Here is an 18,093-nt window from a genome sequence, read left to right as displayed (position 1 = left end):
GACTCTTGTTTCAAGAAAAACAAGAGCTTCCTCTTTCTGAAAGCAGGAAAAAAAATCAATTTCTTTGCCTCAGGGAAGTAACACACAATTTTCACAGATCCCCTGCTGAGCTAACAAGAGACATCTCTGACACAATGCCAAGTATTTCAATGTAAAAAGGCTTTTATGAATATTTTCTGTAGATTAACTGCTGTGTATCACTTACTTGTATGGGTACCCTTGTTGGCATTCTGAATACAGTCCAGATTTGGCAGTTTCTCGTTTGACAGAAAAGCCTGTGCAATAGCAGTATAAAAGCTTCGTGCTACACCACTGCCTTCTCCAGGCTCATCCTTAAAAGTTACTTTCACCCTGTGCACAGCCATCGGAGTGGTGGCACACCTGCGACCAAAATGATTGTTGAGCTGCCTCATGGTCTGCTGAATTAGAAGATCTCTGTCTCGATCAACCTAGTAAGAAATTTAAAAATAAGTTTTCTTTTCTTTACCAATCATCATAGAGAGAGAATTTCAGCAGCACAACAAATTTCTGGACACTTCTGCATAGACTCAGAAAATACCAATCAGACTGTGAAAAACTAGAGTAATTGCAACACAGCTCCCAAAGTAAGGTTTAAGACACCTGATTGCAGACTCAAATACAATTTTTCCTATGAAGTTACTGCAATAATTTAACTTTTAATGAAAACAAATTCAGAAGAAAAATTAACAATTTTTACCTCCAATGTTAAATCCCTTGATTGCTGGTTTCTAAGCTTCTCCATCTCCCTGCGGAATTTCGACTCCTTTACTTCAAAACCACCTAATTCAGTCAAGATCTTAAAATAAAAACCAAAACGAAACAAAACACAAAATCAGAATAATGAGAAAGTGTCACAACTTAATTGTAAGAGGAACTGTCCTTACACAGAGAAATACATACCGATCCAGGCTCTGCTCCAACATCTTCCATGAATACTCTACCAAACAACTCCAAAGAAAGTCGCCAACGTCCCAGCAACATGTCATGAGAGATAACCATGCCCATGAAGCTGCACTGCGGCCTGAGAGAAGGAGGGGAAAATGACAGACATATGAAATCAAGTTAAATTTCAGATGTATTTTGTGTACTTCACCATTTTCTTCCCCTCTGCCTTCATCTAAGTTTTTTATTCCTGCTAAACAACACCAAGTTTGTGGCCAGAAGCACATGAAGCTGCTGAGTTTGAGCTGAAACATAGGTCTTGCTTACAAAGAGAAATTACCCTAAAAGCATATAACTTTGCTGCTATATGGAATTCACTCATTGGTCTCCCTTCTATCAAGACTTTAATTTCTTTTAAAAAGCTGTAATTTGATGTGAGGGCAGTTCAATCCCTAAGTGCATAAAGTTTGGCCAGCACCATCAGACACAGACGGCAACCTGTCAACTCCAGTTGTTAAACAGCTACCCAGGTCATCACAGTAGCTCTGCAGCAGGGAGTCAGGGAGCAAAGGATTCTGTCAACATCTTGCACAGACCTCTTAGAAGACTGTTCACTGTTCAATTTAGAAGCTATGATCAATCATAGACTACAAATTCGAACCAAATTAGGCTACCCACTTTAACACAAAAAGACTTATTATTCACAGTCCCAAATATCTGTTTATCAGGTCAGAAATATATTTCACAGATTAACTTTTAACTACCTGAAGGATGTGAGAGGTGGCCCTTCACTTTCTGTCAATCCTATCTCTGCCAACAGGCTGCTTTTCAGTTGTGCTGCAAGATCATGAGCTGAAGGCCCTGGTTTTGAACTCTCAGATTCTTCTGTAGGCACATTTTGTTCCTCCCCTTCCTTCTTTTGCCGATTTTGCATGCTCATAACATTTTTTAAGTTGGCTGCATAAGACATTTTAGTTGGAAGAACCTAAACAAGGAGAAGTAAAATTTAATTGCACTTTCAAAGCATTCTAGAAGGCTTTTTCATCACATTTGTATTTTAAATGTATTTGCAACAACACAAAACTGAGCGCTGTAATTGACCTGTTAAAATAAAATAATCTCCATCATTGCAAAAAATTAAAAAAAAAACAAACACAAAAATCTGCCCAGCAAAAAAACCCATTTTCCCCACTTTATGCTTGCATTTCATATGCTTGCCATTTAATGCTCATTTGTAGGCAAGTCAAACCTACTAGGCTATAGGGAGATTTAAATCTTTTAATCACAATTATGTAACTGGCATTTCAAAATTAACTCAGGAATGTACCACACCATCTAATAGTATTACCTGAAATTTGCTATTAATCAATAATCATAAAAGTTCCTATATTTTTTTAAAAAGCATATTTTACATAAAAATATCCAAGTTTTCATATGCACTGGGCTTTGAAATTATCATTTGGAAGGATACTTAAAATTTGCTCTGAAAACATTAAAGTGTCTTTTTACAGAATGAAGGCATTAGTTTAAACTACCACATTGTTTAAAATAATAAAAGCTTTACATTTACCTCAAGGCAGTTTCTATCCACTGTAACTTCCATTAAGCACTTTCCACTGTTGGCAGAAGATGAATACAGCCCTTGACTGGGTCGGCCAAACAGATCCTCTTTGCGAGCATTTGGCTGAAAAGTAACAAAAGCATCCTGGGTAAATAATAATACTTGAGTTAGGAATGAAAAAGCAAATTTAAGCTTTCTTCCAGAACACCATCTCTGATGTCACCTGTAACAAATGGGGCTGGTCTGCCAGGGGGATGGCCTCTGCCAGAGGAACCTCAAAGGGGTTGGGTGGAATGCAGCCCAGAAACGTCATAGAGTCTGATCGTCTGAAAAATGGATGGTTTTGACCAGTCTCTGCTGGGAGAGAGTCCTCATCTTTGTCATTGAGTGTAGCACCTAAGTATCAGAGCAGATTTCATGTCAGTTTTCACAGTCATAAAAGCACAGCATTTAAAAGGCTGAAAATTAATACCCTTTCCTCTTAGCGACCTGACTGGAGGAGCATCTCTGCAAATTTAATAAACAAGATGCCTTCACAAATGCTCTATCTTTATCAAGTTGCTTAGTCATCCTTTTTATTCTTTTTACTATACCCAGCTTTACATTGTTTAGACTACACATTTTACCACTGTCAGCAGCAGTTTCATCAGATTAAAAAAAATCAGTTTAATTCAAATATTAAATTTTGCCATTCTGTAGAATGGTAACTAAGGGCAAAAAATGCTGCAGTTCAGAGAAAAAGGAGACAAAAAGAGGGTCCTGAACTGAGGGCCAATGAAACAGGCAATGGCAGAAAAATTTGGTGCAGTAACAACGGTAAAAAAGATCTTACTAAAACTCACATATACAAGTAGCAAAATTTATTCAAAGTCTCAGCTAGCTAAAAGCTAAAAACCATTAAGAGAGTCTGTCATTTTGGTATGCTATATATCTAAGTGTTTCTGTATACTAACTTTGATTGGTGTCATCATCATTTTCGTGTTCTGAATCTTCATTGTCCAGACCCAGTTCCAAAAGTTCCCGAGTTCTTGGAAAGAAAATAAATAAAGAAAAAAAAGAGTCAATCATCTTCAAGAAATTATTAGGCAAAACATTTAACAACTCTAGCATAATCAGGAAGTGTACTTAAGATTTACATATAACAAGAACAAACTCACTCTAAAACCAAAGTACTGAAGAGAACTTCTCATTACATACTCCCTTCACAACATCACTCGCACATTTACCCTTAGAGCCACCTGGCCACCTACCAAGGTTGATCTTAAAAGTTACAGCTTCAGGCAGGGATGGATATGCTTGTTTTTAAAGACTGTATCAGTAAAAAGATCCTAGGAACCCTGCCTTAGCAGAAGAAATATGTAAGTGAACACTACACCAAAATTTAATAATAATGTCACTGATCGCATTTCAGCAGGGAAGTCTGCACACAGCACATTAAAAAATTGATTTCACTGTATTATAAAAAGGATCAAGAACTTTTATTAGTATTCATTCCTGGCACTTTATGCATTATGAAATGTGTTCTGAAACTTGTCCAGACACTGACTTTTTCTTCAATGTCATCTATAACATGTTTGATAGATATCTAAGTAAGTTATCATGTCAAACGTGAGCAGCATTTTTCATCTGAGAAATTTTCCTGAGTATGTCTTTTAGAAGCCCTGCCATAGAGTTAAAAATTCAACTCAAGTTTCAACAGTAAGAAAACTTTTACAGCAATCAGAACAGGGTTATCAAACACAGGTACATTATATACCATTATATAAATTATTTTTATAATATGCATGTTACTACATACACACGGAGAGATACAGATTAATGTGTGTATTTATATGAGCTGCTGTGTAACAATGAATCAAGAAGTCATATGCCATTTTTGCCTACGCTTTTGCTTCTAGGACTCAGTCTTGATACCTTTTCCTTTCCAGCTGAGGAGTATCCAATGTTGTCTGTTGATTCATTGCTTTAATCCAGTAAATAAGGGCTTGAAAAACATATGCTACATGCTTAAGTGAGCAGACATCTAGAACAGGAAGAACATCCGAGTGCTCGTCATTGTGAGAACGCATCAACGACAGTGCGTAGTTCAGGAAATCACCACGTGCTGACATCATTCCCTGACGGGCACTGAGCAAAGTAGCACGTCTGGTGAAAGAAAAGGATTGAATACAGAGAGATTAGGCATCATAGGAGAATGAATCCTTTATGTATTAGTCTCCATATAACCCCCCCCCCCAAAGACAGTGTGATAAGAGTTACAATCACACAACAAGCAATTCAGATGCAGTGTATTGTAAACAGTTCATGCTTGAGATTAATCTAGTATGTCAGAATAAACCAAACAGTAGCAACAACGCAGGAAGCCAGCTTAAAACAGTAACTACATTCTTGCACTACAAAATTAGCTTCCTAAAATGTTGGTGAATAAGATTTGACTGTAAAACTGGTAATTCATACTGCATGCAAAAATCAAACTATTTTCACACCTTCTTCCTTCAAGTGTTCTTAAGCTGGCCTCCTCACGGGCTGTCATCCTTTCCCTCCTAGCTGAGTTCTGAGAAGCATGGAGAGGATGATTTGGATGCCCAGGATCACCAGCAGATGATAACGCAGAGCCATAACGCAGCTGAGCTTCAGTAGAGTCCATGATACTAACCATCCAATTCCAAGTAGGAATAAGCTTTTCTTCTACATAATTCTATAGAAAATGAGATTTAATTAGTTTTGCAAACAATAACATAAGCCTTCACCTGATTCCCTACAGCCAAAAAGGCTGTAAAACCATGTATAGGAATGACCAGTGCTTGGTTTCTGAAAGCTCTGATGAGACTGCTGATTTTCTGTGGTGATACTCAGCTCTCATCACTTAATAAGCATTCTCACCATTCCCTCTTTCTATTTGGGGCATCTCTTCTATTCCTCACCTTATGACCACTCATAAGATTTTATGAGATTTTAGCTCAATTCCTGACTTCCTAGTAGCTCTAACAGCCCTCATCCTACCATGCTGTTCATCAGCCAGATTTTTCAGCATTCTTCATGCCTTGCACGTTACTCAGTGAAGATGACAATGTTAACATCTGCACAGAGAACTATTTCTGCATACAAGCTTCTCCTCCTGGTCTAGTCTTCTCTTCACCTGTTCCTAATGCAGGCTCTGCAAACCTGCATTTCTTGCTACTTGCTAACTCCAGTGACCTGTTAGGTTTTTTGATCCAACATCAGGCTGCTTTCTTTATTTCCCTATAAACTGGTCTTCAAAAACAACCCCCACGCTCTTAAATGTTCTTGTGTCCACTTAACTAACAAAATGCAGTCTCAACCCCATTTCTGTGTCCAAACAAAACCTTTGCTGTCAAGCTTTCATGTGCTAATAACAAATATCTCGCTGCCTCAGCTGGACAGATCTCCTATTCACTTTTCCCATTAAGAATCTCCTGAACAGAAAATTGTATTAACCTCCTCCATAATAAAACTACACTCTCTTATTTATTTCCCTTTGCATTTATCCCATTGTTTGATCCCAGAATATCTTTCTAATCTTCTCTTCCAAATCAGAAGGTTTTTCCTTCCATCACACTGTGAAAACAGAGCCATACAAATACCATGTGCCTCAATTACAAGGAAATACATTGTCACATTTTCACTTCCCAGCACACCACACTACTAACAGAAGACAGCATCACTTGATTTCCCAGCCCCTCCAAAGCAGCCTTGTTATTTTGACAGTTGATTTTTGTACTTAATTCAGCACACATTATTTCACTTTATGCTTACACACAAGTTGATACATACTTCCTGAACACACTGGAGTTCCTTCTGCATTATTAGTCTTTGAAACTTAAGTCTACACGTGTCAGACACCAGTCCTCCCCTGTAAGTATCTTCTCTAGAGATGCATTTTACATATACTGTCAAAAACTGACAGTCAAGAGCACTGTACCAAAAAATATGCACTAACACAGAAAGGCTGTATTGAAATTATGTTCTCTACAAAAATTTGCATGCTCTTACCTGCAAGTTAACTGCATCTTGGTAAGTCAGCTTCACTGCAGCTGGGATCTGGGAGTACACTAAATGATTGTACTTGGGAATAAGACCCATCAGATCAGATATCTGCCGTATCACAATACTGTATGCTCTTGCCAAGCTGCTTGCAGATGTCAAATAGCTGCTTGCGTTGCTGGCTTCGAGTGCTGCGGCTGCTGCAGCAGCGCTTGTACTGATGGTGCCACTCCGACGCAGGTTTGATGGATCAATATAAATCAAGCCCGCTGAACTTGCTGAACAGTAAAGAAGACATGACATTAATGTATCAATTCAGTCTTTGTTATGTGTTTTGTGTATTGACAGATATAATGAAGATTTCCAGAAATAAACTTGTAGATATTACTGACATCACAACTGTAACTAGCAGAAACATTACCAGCTACAGTAAGCACACTCAGGCCTTTTTAAGAACTGCAAAAGATCCTTTCCTTTTTTTTTAAATTCAAAAGTAAAACTGGAACAGTTAAGACAGGTCAGCACTAAGACAAAAAGATCAAATTTTCTCCTTAAGAGAATAAACAAAAACAGTGGAAGGAACCAAGCCAGAACTGACTGATGTTCATGCATGCAATTTACTCAGACTTGCCTGCTGGGGTTGACGTACTAGAAGGAGCTGTGCTAGTTGTCCTCTGGTTTTGGGTATTCCGTACAGCCCACTGCATGGAACGGGGAGCCTGGGCAGCACCATTGGCATGTGAGCTATTTGTGGTTCGTTCCAGAGGCTCATCAAGCATGAAGGTCTCCTGCTCTATGTCATCACTCTGACTGCTGCTGCTATCAGAGTCACTGGAGTCATTCGACTGAGAGTCATCTTCAGAAAAAAATGCTGGCACACTGCTCGCTCCTGTTGGGGAAATAAGCAATTAAACAGTAACTGACAACTGTACATCTGTGCATGTATGCATGTCAGCATTGTAAACTTCTCCCATGAGAAGAAACTACACACACTAAGAGGTTCAAGTACAACTATTGAAAACGTTTAATAAATTATAACAAACTACTAGTTGTCTAGAGGTTTCATGAAAAAGCAGCATGACTATTTACATTTCAAAATATAAATTTGATTTAAAAGTTCTTCACTGTTTCTAACTGCAGGCAGTGGATTCTAAAAATTATGTTTCTAAACAGGACAATGAAACAGTTGCTCTCAAAATGCTGTACAATGTTTTCTCAGGTTTTGTGTATTGTTTTAAACTTGTAAAAAAATGAGTGAGAACATTTCATTTCGTTTCACAAGAATGCAAAGTAATCTCTAACACATCTCTAACACGTCTCTTGTCCAAAAAGTCTGAATAGTACCTTACCATTAGAACCAAGGAAAAAGAGGAAACATGGGGAAGGAGGACAGTACTTAATCCTAATATCTAAATTTAAGCAGCTAGATTAAACACAAAAATATGTGGTGTACCTGCTTCTGACCCAGCAGTAGCTGCAGTGACAACACTTCTGCGGCCACTGGCATTGTCCTGATTACTGTGGTTACTCTCACTGTCACTTTCTGTTTCAGCAGCAGCTAACAAATCCAACTCCATATCACTGCCTATAAAAACAATATAAAAAACATCCCATGCTTAGAAAGAGAGAAAAACAGAATTACTGTAGTGACTCATCTAAGACACATTACACAAAACACAGAGCCTGTCCCTACAGCAGAAGGTGATGGACATGCATGGAGGTCACAGAAGCAGAGCAGAGATGTGCAACAACACTTGGAACATGTTTTCTTATTTTCCAGCAACTGGCGACCCCCATTCCTCTCACTCTGTACTGCACATACACATTCAATACACACACTGAATATAAAGACTTTAAGGATTCAGAATTAGTCACTCTAGCCAAAAGACTCCACAACTCTTCATACACATGTATTAGAACAATTAACTGTATGCCGTTTCAAACTAGTATCTAAGGAATATCTGAGATTTTTTTAAAAATCTAACTAAATATAAAAGTTCTATTACAGTTTAAGTTTAGAGAATGCAAGTTTGAATACTCAGCAAATCAATAAACAGATTTACTGACTGGAAACATAAAGCACAGTCAGAAAGAGAAGATAATTATTTTTTTTTAATCATAGCTTTGGGCCATCTAATCCCAAACTAAGTAATACAAGACAAGTGATACTGATGTAAAACATTTTCATACAGAATTGATTAATTTTGTCTACAAAACACTGAACCATAACTTTAATACTTTGTGACTGGTTTGAGAACTAGCTCACTAGTTCACATGCCTTTTGAGAACACATCTACAGTGATTGTATATCAGTCATACAAGAGCAGGGCTATTTTTTTTAGTTCTTCAATACTCTATGTCAACTTTTACAGTAGCAAATACAAAAGACAAAAAACATATTAACCAAGAACATTGTAACATGCAATGCCTTTGGTTTTTTTAATCCTTTGGGACCTTAGTATTTTTCCTTCATGTAGAAAGAGAAAAATAAAATTGTTCTTTACTTGTCTACTAGAAGTTATCTGTAATTTTTTCTCTTTCTCTAAGATGCATAGTCTGAAATCCACAGTTTCCCTACTCATCCAAATCTCACAAATGTTTGTAATTGGTGACTTCAAAGATGCCTTTACTTTTTGATGCAGTTTTCTCATTCCAGCAGTAATGTGCAGGATGTACATCATACGTACCATCCTCATCATGCTCGTCATGCTGTCCTTCTGCTTCAGCATTTTCTTCACCATGTTCTTCCTGTTCATCATGATGGTCTTCTTCACCAGCCACCCCCTCCACCACTTCAACCTGGAAAAGAGCATTGTAATTTGAAGCCAGAATATCTTCCGTATCAGACATAATCTATGTGTTTTCAGAAACACAGTGCAAAATTTGATTTAGAAACTAAGAAACAAAAATTACGTCTTAGAAAGATGACCTCAAAATTGAACTGCCATTAACAAAAAATGAATTTACAGCCACAGTAGCTGTACAGTCTACAGTGCTGTGGAGAAAAGAAAATCAGGTCCACAAATGAAACAGTCTGGAACATTAAATTTTAATTTTGAAAGGGTAAAACTGACTACAAAACCTAGAATTAGTTTCTAAATACTAAAGAGGTATCATCCTGCTGAAAGACCCTCTAGCTCTCTAATAGAGGCTACATAAGAGCAGGCATGTGCTGAAAGACTTTTAAACTTTTTTAACAGGGAGTCAGGAAAAGAAAACAACAACTGCAAAGCTCTATTAAAAATTGCTTACGGCACAGTAGGAGTTCATGAGGTACTCAATGTCTCTTGCAAACCAGAGGTCTTGATGCATGGATTTCTGGTTCAGATACTAAAGCATGTGCTAATGCATTAGGTGTGCCACACTGAGAAAAAAAAGCAAATATAAAAAACGAAAACTGACCTCTTCTACATCTGCTGAAACGATATCATCTTGCTCTTCATCCCTGCCACGAACTGGTTGTGACTGGCTGATCCGTCTTTGCTGAGGATTCCTTATGATGTAAGATGACTGAGACTGACTAGAACTTTAAAAAGAAAATAAATATAAAGATGAAATAACCAGAAAAGTAGATTTGGACCTCTAGATGTCACTTAATGTAAACCTAACAATGACTCCAAAATCGAATCACTTTAACAAGTCACTGAGAAGAATGAATAGTGAGCATTAACAAATTTTACCTGCTAGACTGGTCAGATGATGGCCTGGGTGGCAAAGGCTCCACAGAAAATAGTTCTTCACTTCCCTGCATGGCATCTATACTAGTGCTAGCAAGAGTAAACGGTGCAGTAGGACGTGCAATTCCCATCCTGACTGGAATAATTAGAGATTCTGCTACATTGCACAACTCTTCAACAGCATAGGGCAATAATGCCTGGAATACACGTTTACATTTTCCAATTGGCTGTGGAATAAAATTGCTAGGAGGAAAACATACAGAAAAATAAAGGTCAAATAAGTCTTTTCCCAAAAAATCTCCATGGCAATGTTATTCGTCTTGACTTTTTGAAAAAATAAAAAAAATTATCTTTAACAGATACATACATTTGTACAGGTATTGAAGGTAGTTAAAAATACTTATCATTCAATAATTCAAGATTAAGACTTTATGTCTAAATTTGCTACTGACAAAAAGCCATCAATTGTAATTTTAACATGTCAAGAAAAGATACTTCCAAAAATCCTACCATTGTAGGATTCAATAGGTTAGGCTCAATAGCAACATGTCAGTTTAACAAGTGTTGCCTTAAAAAGCTACATGACGTACCACCAGCTATTGTGCCACCGTGAGGTTTGCATCTTTCCACATCTGTCTGTCTACAGACCACAGATTAATTCAGATGTTTCTGCCTATTGTTGATCTGTACCAACTCATTTAATATGACAATAAATATTTAAATAAAGTGAAAAGGCAAAAAACCCCATCACAATCAATACACACATCTCCACCACTTACTTTTTCTTTTTGGAAGAAGCCATTTCCACACTAAGAATGACAAACACTCTTGCCACAGAACGCAGAAATCTCATTGTAACAGCAATAGCTTCTTCTCTGCGCCCTGGTGTATACTTGTTTTGTAATTCCTTTACCAGAGTACCCAGCAAAGTATCTAAGAGCTGAAGAAACAGATCATTACAACCCAGTTTAGAAGCATGAAGAAAGATAGACTAAGCTTCAAAGGGAGATCACAGTCACAGCAGTATAAATTCATGAACCCAAGACTAACTTGAAGTTAGCTTCAAATTAGTCCCCAAGCATATGACCCAAGATACCATATAATATGTTATTCAGAAAATCTGTGTAAAACATGGCTAAAAGTGCTCACCAAAATGTCTGCTGTACACTTGACAATAAGGCAGTGTGTAAAACAGTCCAAGCGAATAGTTCCGCTTTGCTGATTAAGGTAAACTTGCTCTTCAGGCAGAAGATGACCTATCCTACTGCTTGCACTAAGACTTGGAAAAAACAAAAAGAAAGGAAATAAATTTATATAAGTCAGCAGGTCTCAAATATCAGATCAAATTTTACATTGACAACTATGTGTAAATACACACGGGTCTTTATTTTCCTGGGAGCCAAACATGATCATGGACTTCAGTGCATTCCAGTCCTGCAAAACACGTTCCAAAGCAAGCTGGGCAAAACGAGGAGGTTCTAAATCATGGTCAGGCATATCAGAATCTAAAAAAAAAAAAAAAAAACCACTATAAGAAAGAGGTACTGATATATGGAATTTGCCATTTATTTCACTGTAACAGTCCTTACCTTCAGGATTTGCACTTTTACGATTACGATCTTCCCTAATTCTAGGTGGTCTGTACTGACAATGTTCCACAGTCTGCCTGGCAACTGTCTGTACTAAAAACAACAGCAGATGTTCTCCCCTGCAATGAAAAAATTATTAATGGAAGTATGATATATCACATACTTAAAAAGAATAAAAATTTTCTGCACTAGTCATTGCAAATATGAACTTGCCTGCTATTTGGCATGGTAACAAGATTTGTGGTGGTAAGCAGGCGGTAAAGGAGATCAAGGCGAGCAGACTTTTGTCCAGCAATTAGTGTTTTACACTTGCACTTTTCCCAGCAATCACAGTAGGCAGTTGGAGAGGTTCGTTTGAGCCTACAAGAAATAGAAATGGTGAGGTGCAACACTGTTCAATAATATCTTCTCTAAACAAGCTGGGGGAGGCGGGGGGGTTAAGTGTACACATTAAGATTCCTGCTGGAGTTTTTTGTTTCTTACAGTAGAAAGATGTCAAATGGAACTTAAAGGAGAAATAAAGCTTATATGTGGCAAGACTTGACATTCGCTATTCATGTTTCTTACACTCATTTTAAGAGGGCAGCTTCACATAGAGCTTTTCATACTGCCTTAGTAAACTCATCCAAGATCATTTATTCATTCCTAAAATAGCCTTCACCCAAGAAAGTTAAGGTGGAAATACTCATGACATGCAGTAAAATCTCAGGAACTGTTACAGTGCTGAGAGTATCTATAATTTTATCTGTTAGTTTATAGCTAGGATATTAATGCTGTAAGATTCACAGCCTGTAACAGCAGCACAAAACATCTGCAGCTTCAGAGCTTTAGGCCAGACTGATCTGAGACTTCTTGATTGCTTGCTCATTTTTCCCTTTATTACAGTTATCTTAAGAGATTAGTGCGCTACACTTCTTTCAGAAAATTCACAAGAATGATCTGTCACCAGGATTCACCAGCTTCAGAAAATTTCTGGGGCAGCACCCAAAATGAAAACACAGTATTATTTAGATCTTAGGATATTAGTAACTTTGAGGGTGTCAGAATTACTACTTTACTCTAAATTCCACAAAGTGAAAAGCACAAGACTGCTTCAGGTTACTCTTTTAATTGACCCATAAAATAAATCTTATGGAGTAGAATCAAAACAAGGCATTTGAAATATTTTATTAATCTTCTTTCTCTAAGACTGAAACACTGTAAACTAGGAAAAAACTATCAGCAAACAAAGAAAACAACAAAATATTGATTTAATTACAACAAACAGAACACAATACTTACTTGCAGTCATGTCCTTTGTGACAGACCCTTGCACATTCTGTGCAACAACAAAGTGATTCCAATAGGCCACATGTTCGGCATTCAAATATATCCTAAAAAATTACCAAAAATATTATGCATCGTTTTCTTCCTACTGCATTTGCAATCTCACAGTATTTCAGGTTACAGTAACACTGCACTTGTTCAGACTAATGCCTTGACTTAGAAGCAGGTCAGTTCTAGAATGAGATATGTTGCTAGTTAGAATGTTCAGCATTTTCAAAGAGCTGGGTCCATCCAACTTCTTCCCAACGTTAAGCAGAAGGGAAAAGCAACACCCATTAACAGCAGCCTTCTGAGGAACACAGTCAGCTTTGAGAGCACAAAGCAATTCAGCAAGTAGTAACTACACTAGACATAACAGTTACAGTAATTTAAACAATGCAATTAATAATTAAAAAATCAGATTAGTAGACCAACACAATACACGGTTGAAACATGTTCCTAATTACTTTAAAAGAAAAAAAAAATCAAACTTACTTGGTTAATATGTTCTGCACCAGTCCAGGTAAAACTGCATGTGTCATTACAACACAAAACATACAAAGGAGAGTCATCTGGGTTGGTACCAGAAGGACAAACCATTCCCATGAACACATCATCTTCCTTTTCACTGGAAGTTGCTTCAGCTAAAATGATTAACATAACACCAGTATTAAAAAAACCTCCAGAAATAACCAAAACCTACGAAAAGAATCCATACCTGACAGATGTTTGCCATTACAAAATCTCATACAGAATTACAGGTTTGAATAAAACCTCTGCTATAGCTCTTTGAGAAAATTTTCTGCTTTTCACATTATTTCTTATAGAAGCTGCTGCAAATTCCCAACTGAAAAACACAACCATCAACTCTTCCCCAGTTTTAAATTCACTGATACTTTATCAATTTAATGAAGTCAGTGGACCAACATTTTGAAGGATTATGGACAATATTCTTAAAAAGAATGTCCTTGTCCCACCAACAGAACTGTGGTGTGACCAACATCTAATCTGCTTAAGTGTCTCACTAAATTCAATTTCAAATATTTCTCTTAAACAATTAAATACCAACATTGAAAAAAGTCACAAAAATATTTGTTTGTATGTTAAGTCTCTTCAGGAACAGGACCTAGCTTGGCATACTGCTTTATTGTAGCAGGATTTTTTCACTTCAAACAAAGAAGTTCCAGGTGATACCATTGTGTTACCAAAACCACTACCTTAATCCACTGGTTTGAAAAGCAATGAAATGCTGAAAGTACTAAAAAGAACACAAAAGCAATAATATTCATAGAAATCTATTGCAATATACACACTAAGAAGGAAGATACCCTGTAATAGCAAATTTTTCAAAACTCTGCATACACGTTAAACTTTAGAAGGAAACCACACGCTAATAATTACTAAAACTGGTGTACCTTTAGCAATTTTCTGTGCAGTTTCTAGAATTGTAATTGCAGCAGGATATGCTCGGCCGCTAACTGCTGACATAAATGGTGTCATGCCTCTTGCATCCCTAGGGGAAAAAAAACCCAGACAAGTTAAAACACTGAATTTTTTTTGTTATAACAGGTGATGTAGGACACAGATATATGAAAACTTAGCACTGCTAATCTTGTGCAAACACAAAAGCCAGAAAGCGAATAAACACTCTTATTTGTTCTACTTCTGTGAAACAGACCTACTTTTAAAGGATGGCAGGACACAAATACAGCTGATCTTATAACTTTCTCCACTTCAACTAACAGGCTTTTAAATAACCTTTCTAAAAGGCTTGTACATAATAACTTTCAGGTGATAAAGCATTACAAAGGATAGCGAGAATTCATACACAAATCCTTACTTAGCTGACAGCAATTCTCGTAGATAAGGTTGTAGAACAACACTATCACATAGCAATTTCAGTATGAAATGAGCATTTGCCTTCCGATCCTTTGATTCCACTACAGATGGTTCAGTAGAAGGACCTGTAATGAGAAAAAAATTTGCAGAGAAACAGTTCTTCCTCAAGTAATGACTACCTGTTAAAAGTAAATAAGTCAATGATTCACTGGGGTGTTTAATTAGTAGCTTGACTATTCAGTGGTTTCAGCAGTACACTTCACTGAAGCACTGTAAATTTCAGTTCCAAATTACATTCTGAAATACAGAAAGCAATCCCAATTTCATAATGAGACTATCACAGCTTTACATATTTGTCATTCCCCAGGTAAAAAATAATTTTTACATAAAAGCAAAGCACGGTGCCTCATTTACTTTCTGCACACTTGTGAAATTCTGCTTCAATCCAATCTTCATCTGATAACAGGTATTTTCATATGCAGAAAGTCTGCGCAAGCAAAGACAGCTTTTGAGGTTATTTTCCTTCTAAAGCATAATCAAATAAGCAGTATGTCCTCACCTGGTATTGTGGAGGTGCTAGGTCCTTGGCCGGTGCCAGTCGCTGCTGTGGTAAGAGATCCCACAGCGGGGGCCAGGATAAAATCAATGTCACCATCTTTCAGTAAACAGAACAGCAGGATGTATATCAATACATAAAAACATCCCTAACAACATGCTCTTGCTGCAGTGTCTAACACACTGCAGGTTTTCTGTGTTTAACTGGTACTCTTTCCTACAAACGGCCACATTCCTAGATCAGTTATGCAACTCAGCACTACAAAGCACACTTCCAGAAGTTTGACACCAGCATCAGAAAGACACAAACTGGACTTGAAAACAGCTGTTAAGTCTTCAGTAAACTCTTAAAGTTATCTCAATGACCTCTTGCTTTCTCAGTGGCATTAGACAGATTTTGGTGTGAAGACTAAAGTTATTCACTTTAAAAGCCATTGGTTACTTTATCAAAACGCCTTCTATAGTATAATGTGATACATGAGCAGACTTACCTGGATCCATTGCAGGAGGATCTGGAACCCAGCTGGGAGGAGCAATTGGTGGAGAAACCGGGTCCTGGTGATCACTTGATGAAGCACCAGCTTCATGTCTGCCCAATCCAGCAGCTCTCAAGGATCTTCTCATCATTTCCCTTAATCTCAAACTGAATAAAAAAAAAAGGCAAAAATACCCTCATTTTCATTTATAATTAGAACATTTTAAAACTGAACTTCACACTGGGAAACAAAACTCTTATCATCTCAATTTTATTTCAGCATAAAGAACAACCCAAGAGGTATTTTTCATTACCATATTCCATTTTGTTGCAGCAGAGCATAGCAGCCTTGAAAGAAGAGTCAGACAGCAATGCATCAAGACAGATCTGAGCCCAGAATGCATCTCTAGTCACCACAGCACTGCCTCTTGCAGGCAGCAGCTGATGGGCATGATCGCCACTGTCTAACATTCCTTCTACCCCAAGCTCATTGCCAGGAGTGTTAAGCTTGTGCAATGACTTGCTCTTGTTGCTACTGGTTGTTGAAATCTAACTACAAGACCTTAATGAAAGAATAAAAAATGGGTCTTGAAAAAATATTTCAGAAGAGTCATTTGTTTATTTAACACTAAAGTACTACTTTACTGACAACAGTCAGAAAACAACTTCAAGAAATTCTGTATTACCTTACTAGAGGAAAAGGTGTATAAATAGGTAGAAGCCAAATAACCCAATGTGATACAACCAGAGGTACAGACATAAAAGTGGTGGTTTTTTTCCTAAATGCATTTCCTCTTAAGACTAATCTCTTCTACAGCATGTCAGAGGGAAGCTACAACCCTTACCCTTATTTTCCACACCAAAAAGATCATGGTGATGAGGAGGACTGTAGTTTGGGAAGGTAAAAACATCACTTTGTGTCAATTGCTTTGACTAGAGAGATAAGTAAAGGAATTGTGCTACGTCCTCAGCCAGAGTGCTCTGAACTGACTAGAACTCAGTACAGACACCGTCAAGTTCCCTTCAACTGAGCACCACTCAGTTACCATCACAAAAAGAGGAGGAGCATAAATGTCATCAAAAATTAGGATGCTGTCAGGGTCTGAAAGCTATCCCTCTAGACTCCCCTCGATACAAAGGCCTCTCACTGTAACAATGATTGCTCAAGATAAAAAGAAGTTCTTCCCCACCACTGTTGGTCTCATATTTATCTGCACAAGTGGCAATTTCTCTCAGAAATTCACTTAAAGCAAGCCTGGGCACTACAGTACTTCTGTGATATTCATCCCTTTCCCCACAAGGAGGAGCATTTCATTTCCACTTCCTAACTGAGACAAAGCACCAATCCCAGAAAACAGGATGAATTCAGAAATATCCCACCCTTAGTTCTCACACCAGAAAAAGCTTCAAAGAAACCCACTAGAGCTCTAGTTTGGTGCTTGAAGAAATGAAATCTTACTTTAGGCCAGCAAGAGAGCCCATTCTTAAACTAAAGGAAAGAATAAAACGTTATTCCATTTACCTTCTGCTGCTTGATGATCCTGCCCTGTTTCCTGGACCATTACTTGACACGACAGAGATTGCATTTGCAATGGCTTCCACAGCTGAGAGCCTTTCAGCAAATGTATTCCTTTCAGAGCGCTCTGCTTCTGAAAAATTAAGAAAAGCATCAGTGCTAAATTTCACTTGGGAAAACTTTAAGAAGGGAGCATAAAATATGAAATGTCTCTAATCAGAAAATGTTCTCTGCTTTTATTTTTAAAAAACATTTAGGGAGACAATACATTTTTATTTTGGGTGATCTTAACTATGATTCTGACTGGGTTTGGTTTCCAAAAGGCCATCAAGGAAGTAAATTCTAGGCACCCAAGCTCCAGGACAAGCTTTTGGTTTCATCAAGAGACAAGGATCTATCAGATTCCAGACACTTGCTGAGTCAAGGCTCTATCAGATTCCAGACACTTGCTGAGTCAAGGCTTCAAAAGAAATGACAAAAAAAACCCACAAAGAAACAAACAAAGCAAAACAAACAAACAAAAAACCCCCAAAACATAAAAACACCCCAGACCACCAGAAGAAAAATAAACAAACCACACTTCACAATGAGCATCCATGAACAATGCAAAGTGGTGGGCTTGTAAGAGACACAGTCTACATATGAACATGCTTAGAAAAACTGTGTTA

The 18,093-nt window shown here is 37.5% G+C and overlaps 1 protein-coding gene across 1 annotated transcript in view; it reads right to left on the bottom strand.

The window, feature by feature from the left end:
- Positions 1-18,093, bottom strand: part of UBR5 (ubiquitin protein ligase E3 component n-recognin 5) — an 81,936-nt gene that overhangs the window by 8,818 nt on the left and 55,025 nt on the right. The window contains exons 22-48 of the mRNA XM_071554055.1: positions 17,432-17,558; positions 15,926-16,077; positions 15,439-15,534; positions 14,881-15,004; positions 14,456-14,553; positions 13,536-13,684; positions 13,017-13,108; positions 11,949-12,095; positions 11,736-11,854; positions 11,525-11,651; positions 11,296-11,425; positions 10,926-11,086; positions 10,150-10,389; positions 9,872-9,995; positions 9,157-9,268; positions 7,923-8,054; positions 7,101-7,358; positions 6,479-6,747; positions 4,951-5,162; positions 4,379-4,609; positions 3,418-3,491; positions 2,688-2,860; positions 2,474-2,587; positions 1,668-1,888; positions 922-1,042; positions 719-817; positions 206-449 (exon numbers count right to left, since the gene is read on the bottom strand). Coding sequence (XP_071410156.1) covers positions 206-449; positions 719-817; positions 922-1,042; positions 1,668-1,888; positions 2,474-2,587; positions 2,688-2,860; positions 3,418-3,491; positions 4,379-4,609; positions 4,951-5,162; positions 6,479-6,747; positions 7,101-7,358; positions 7,923-8,054; positions 9,157-9,268; positions 9,872-9,995; positions 10,150-10,389; positions 10,926-11,086; positions 11,296-11,425; positions 11,525-11,651; positions 11,736-11,854; positions 11,949-12,095; positions 13,017-13,108; positions 13,536-13,684; positions 14,456-14,553; positions 14,881-15,004; positions 15,439-15,534; positions 15,926-16,077; positions 17,432-17,558 — 4,146 coding nt within the window. The remainder of the gene's footprint in view (positions 1-205; positions 450-718; positions 818-921; positions 1,043-1,667; positions 1,889-2,473; positions 2,588-2,687; positions 2,861-3,417; positions 3,492-4,378; positions 4,610-4,950; positions 5,163-6,478; positions 6,748-7,100; positions 7,359-7,922; positions 8,055-9,156; positions 9,269-9,871; positions 9,996-10,149; positions 10,390-10,925; positions 11,087-11,295; positions 11,426-11,524; positions 11,652-11,735; positions 11,855-11,948; positions 12,096-13,016; positions 13,109-13,535; positions 13,685-14,455; positions 14,554-14,880; positions 15,005-15,438; positions 15,535-15,925; positions 16,078-17,431; positions 17,559-18,093) is intronic.

This window comes from Pithys albifrons, chromosome 4 (genome assembly GCF_047495875.1).
Source record: "Pithys albifrons albifrons isolate INPA30051 chromosome 4, PitAlb_v1, whole genome shotgun sequence".
Classification (NCBI taxonomy): Eukaryota; Metazoa; Chordata; class Aves; order Passeriformes; family Thamnophilidae; genus Pithys; species Pithys albifrons.
This window is presented reverse-complemented; position numbering and strand designations above follow the sequence as displayed.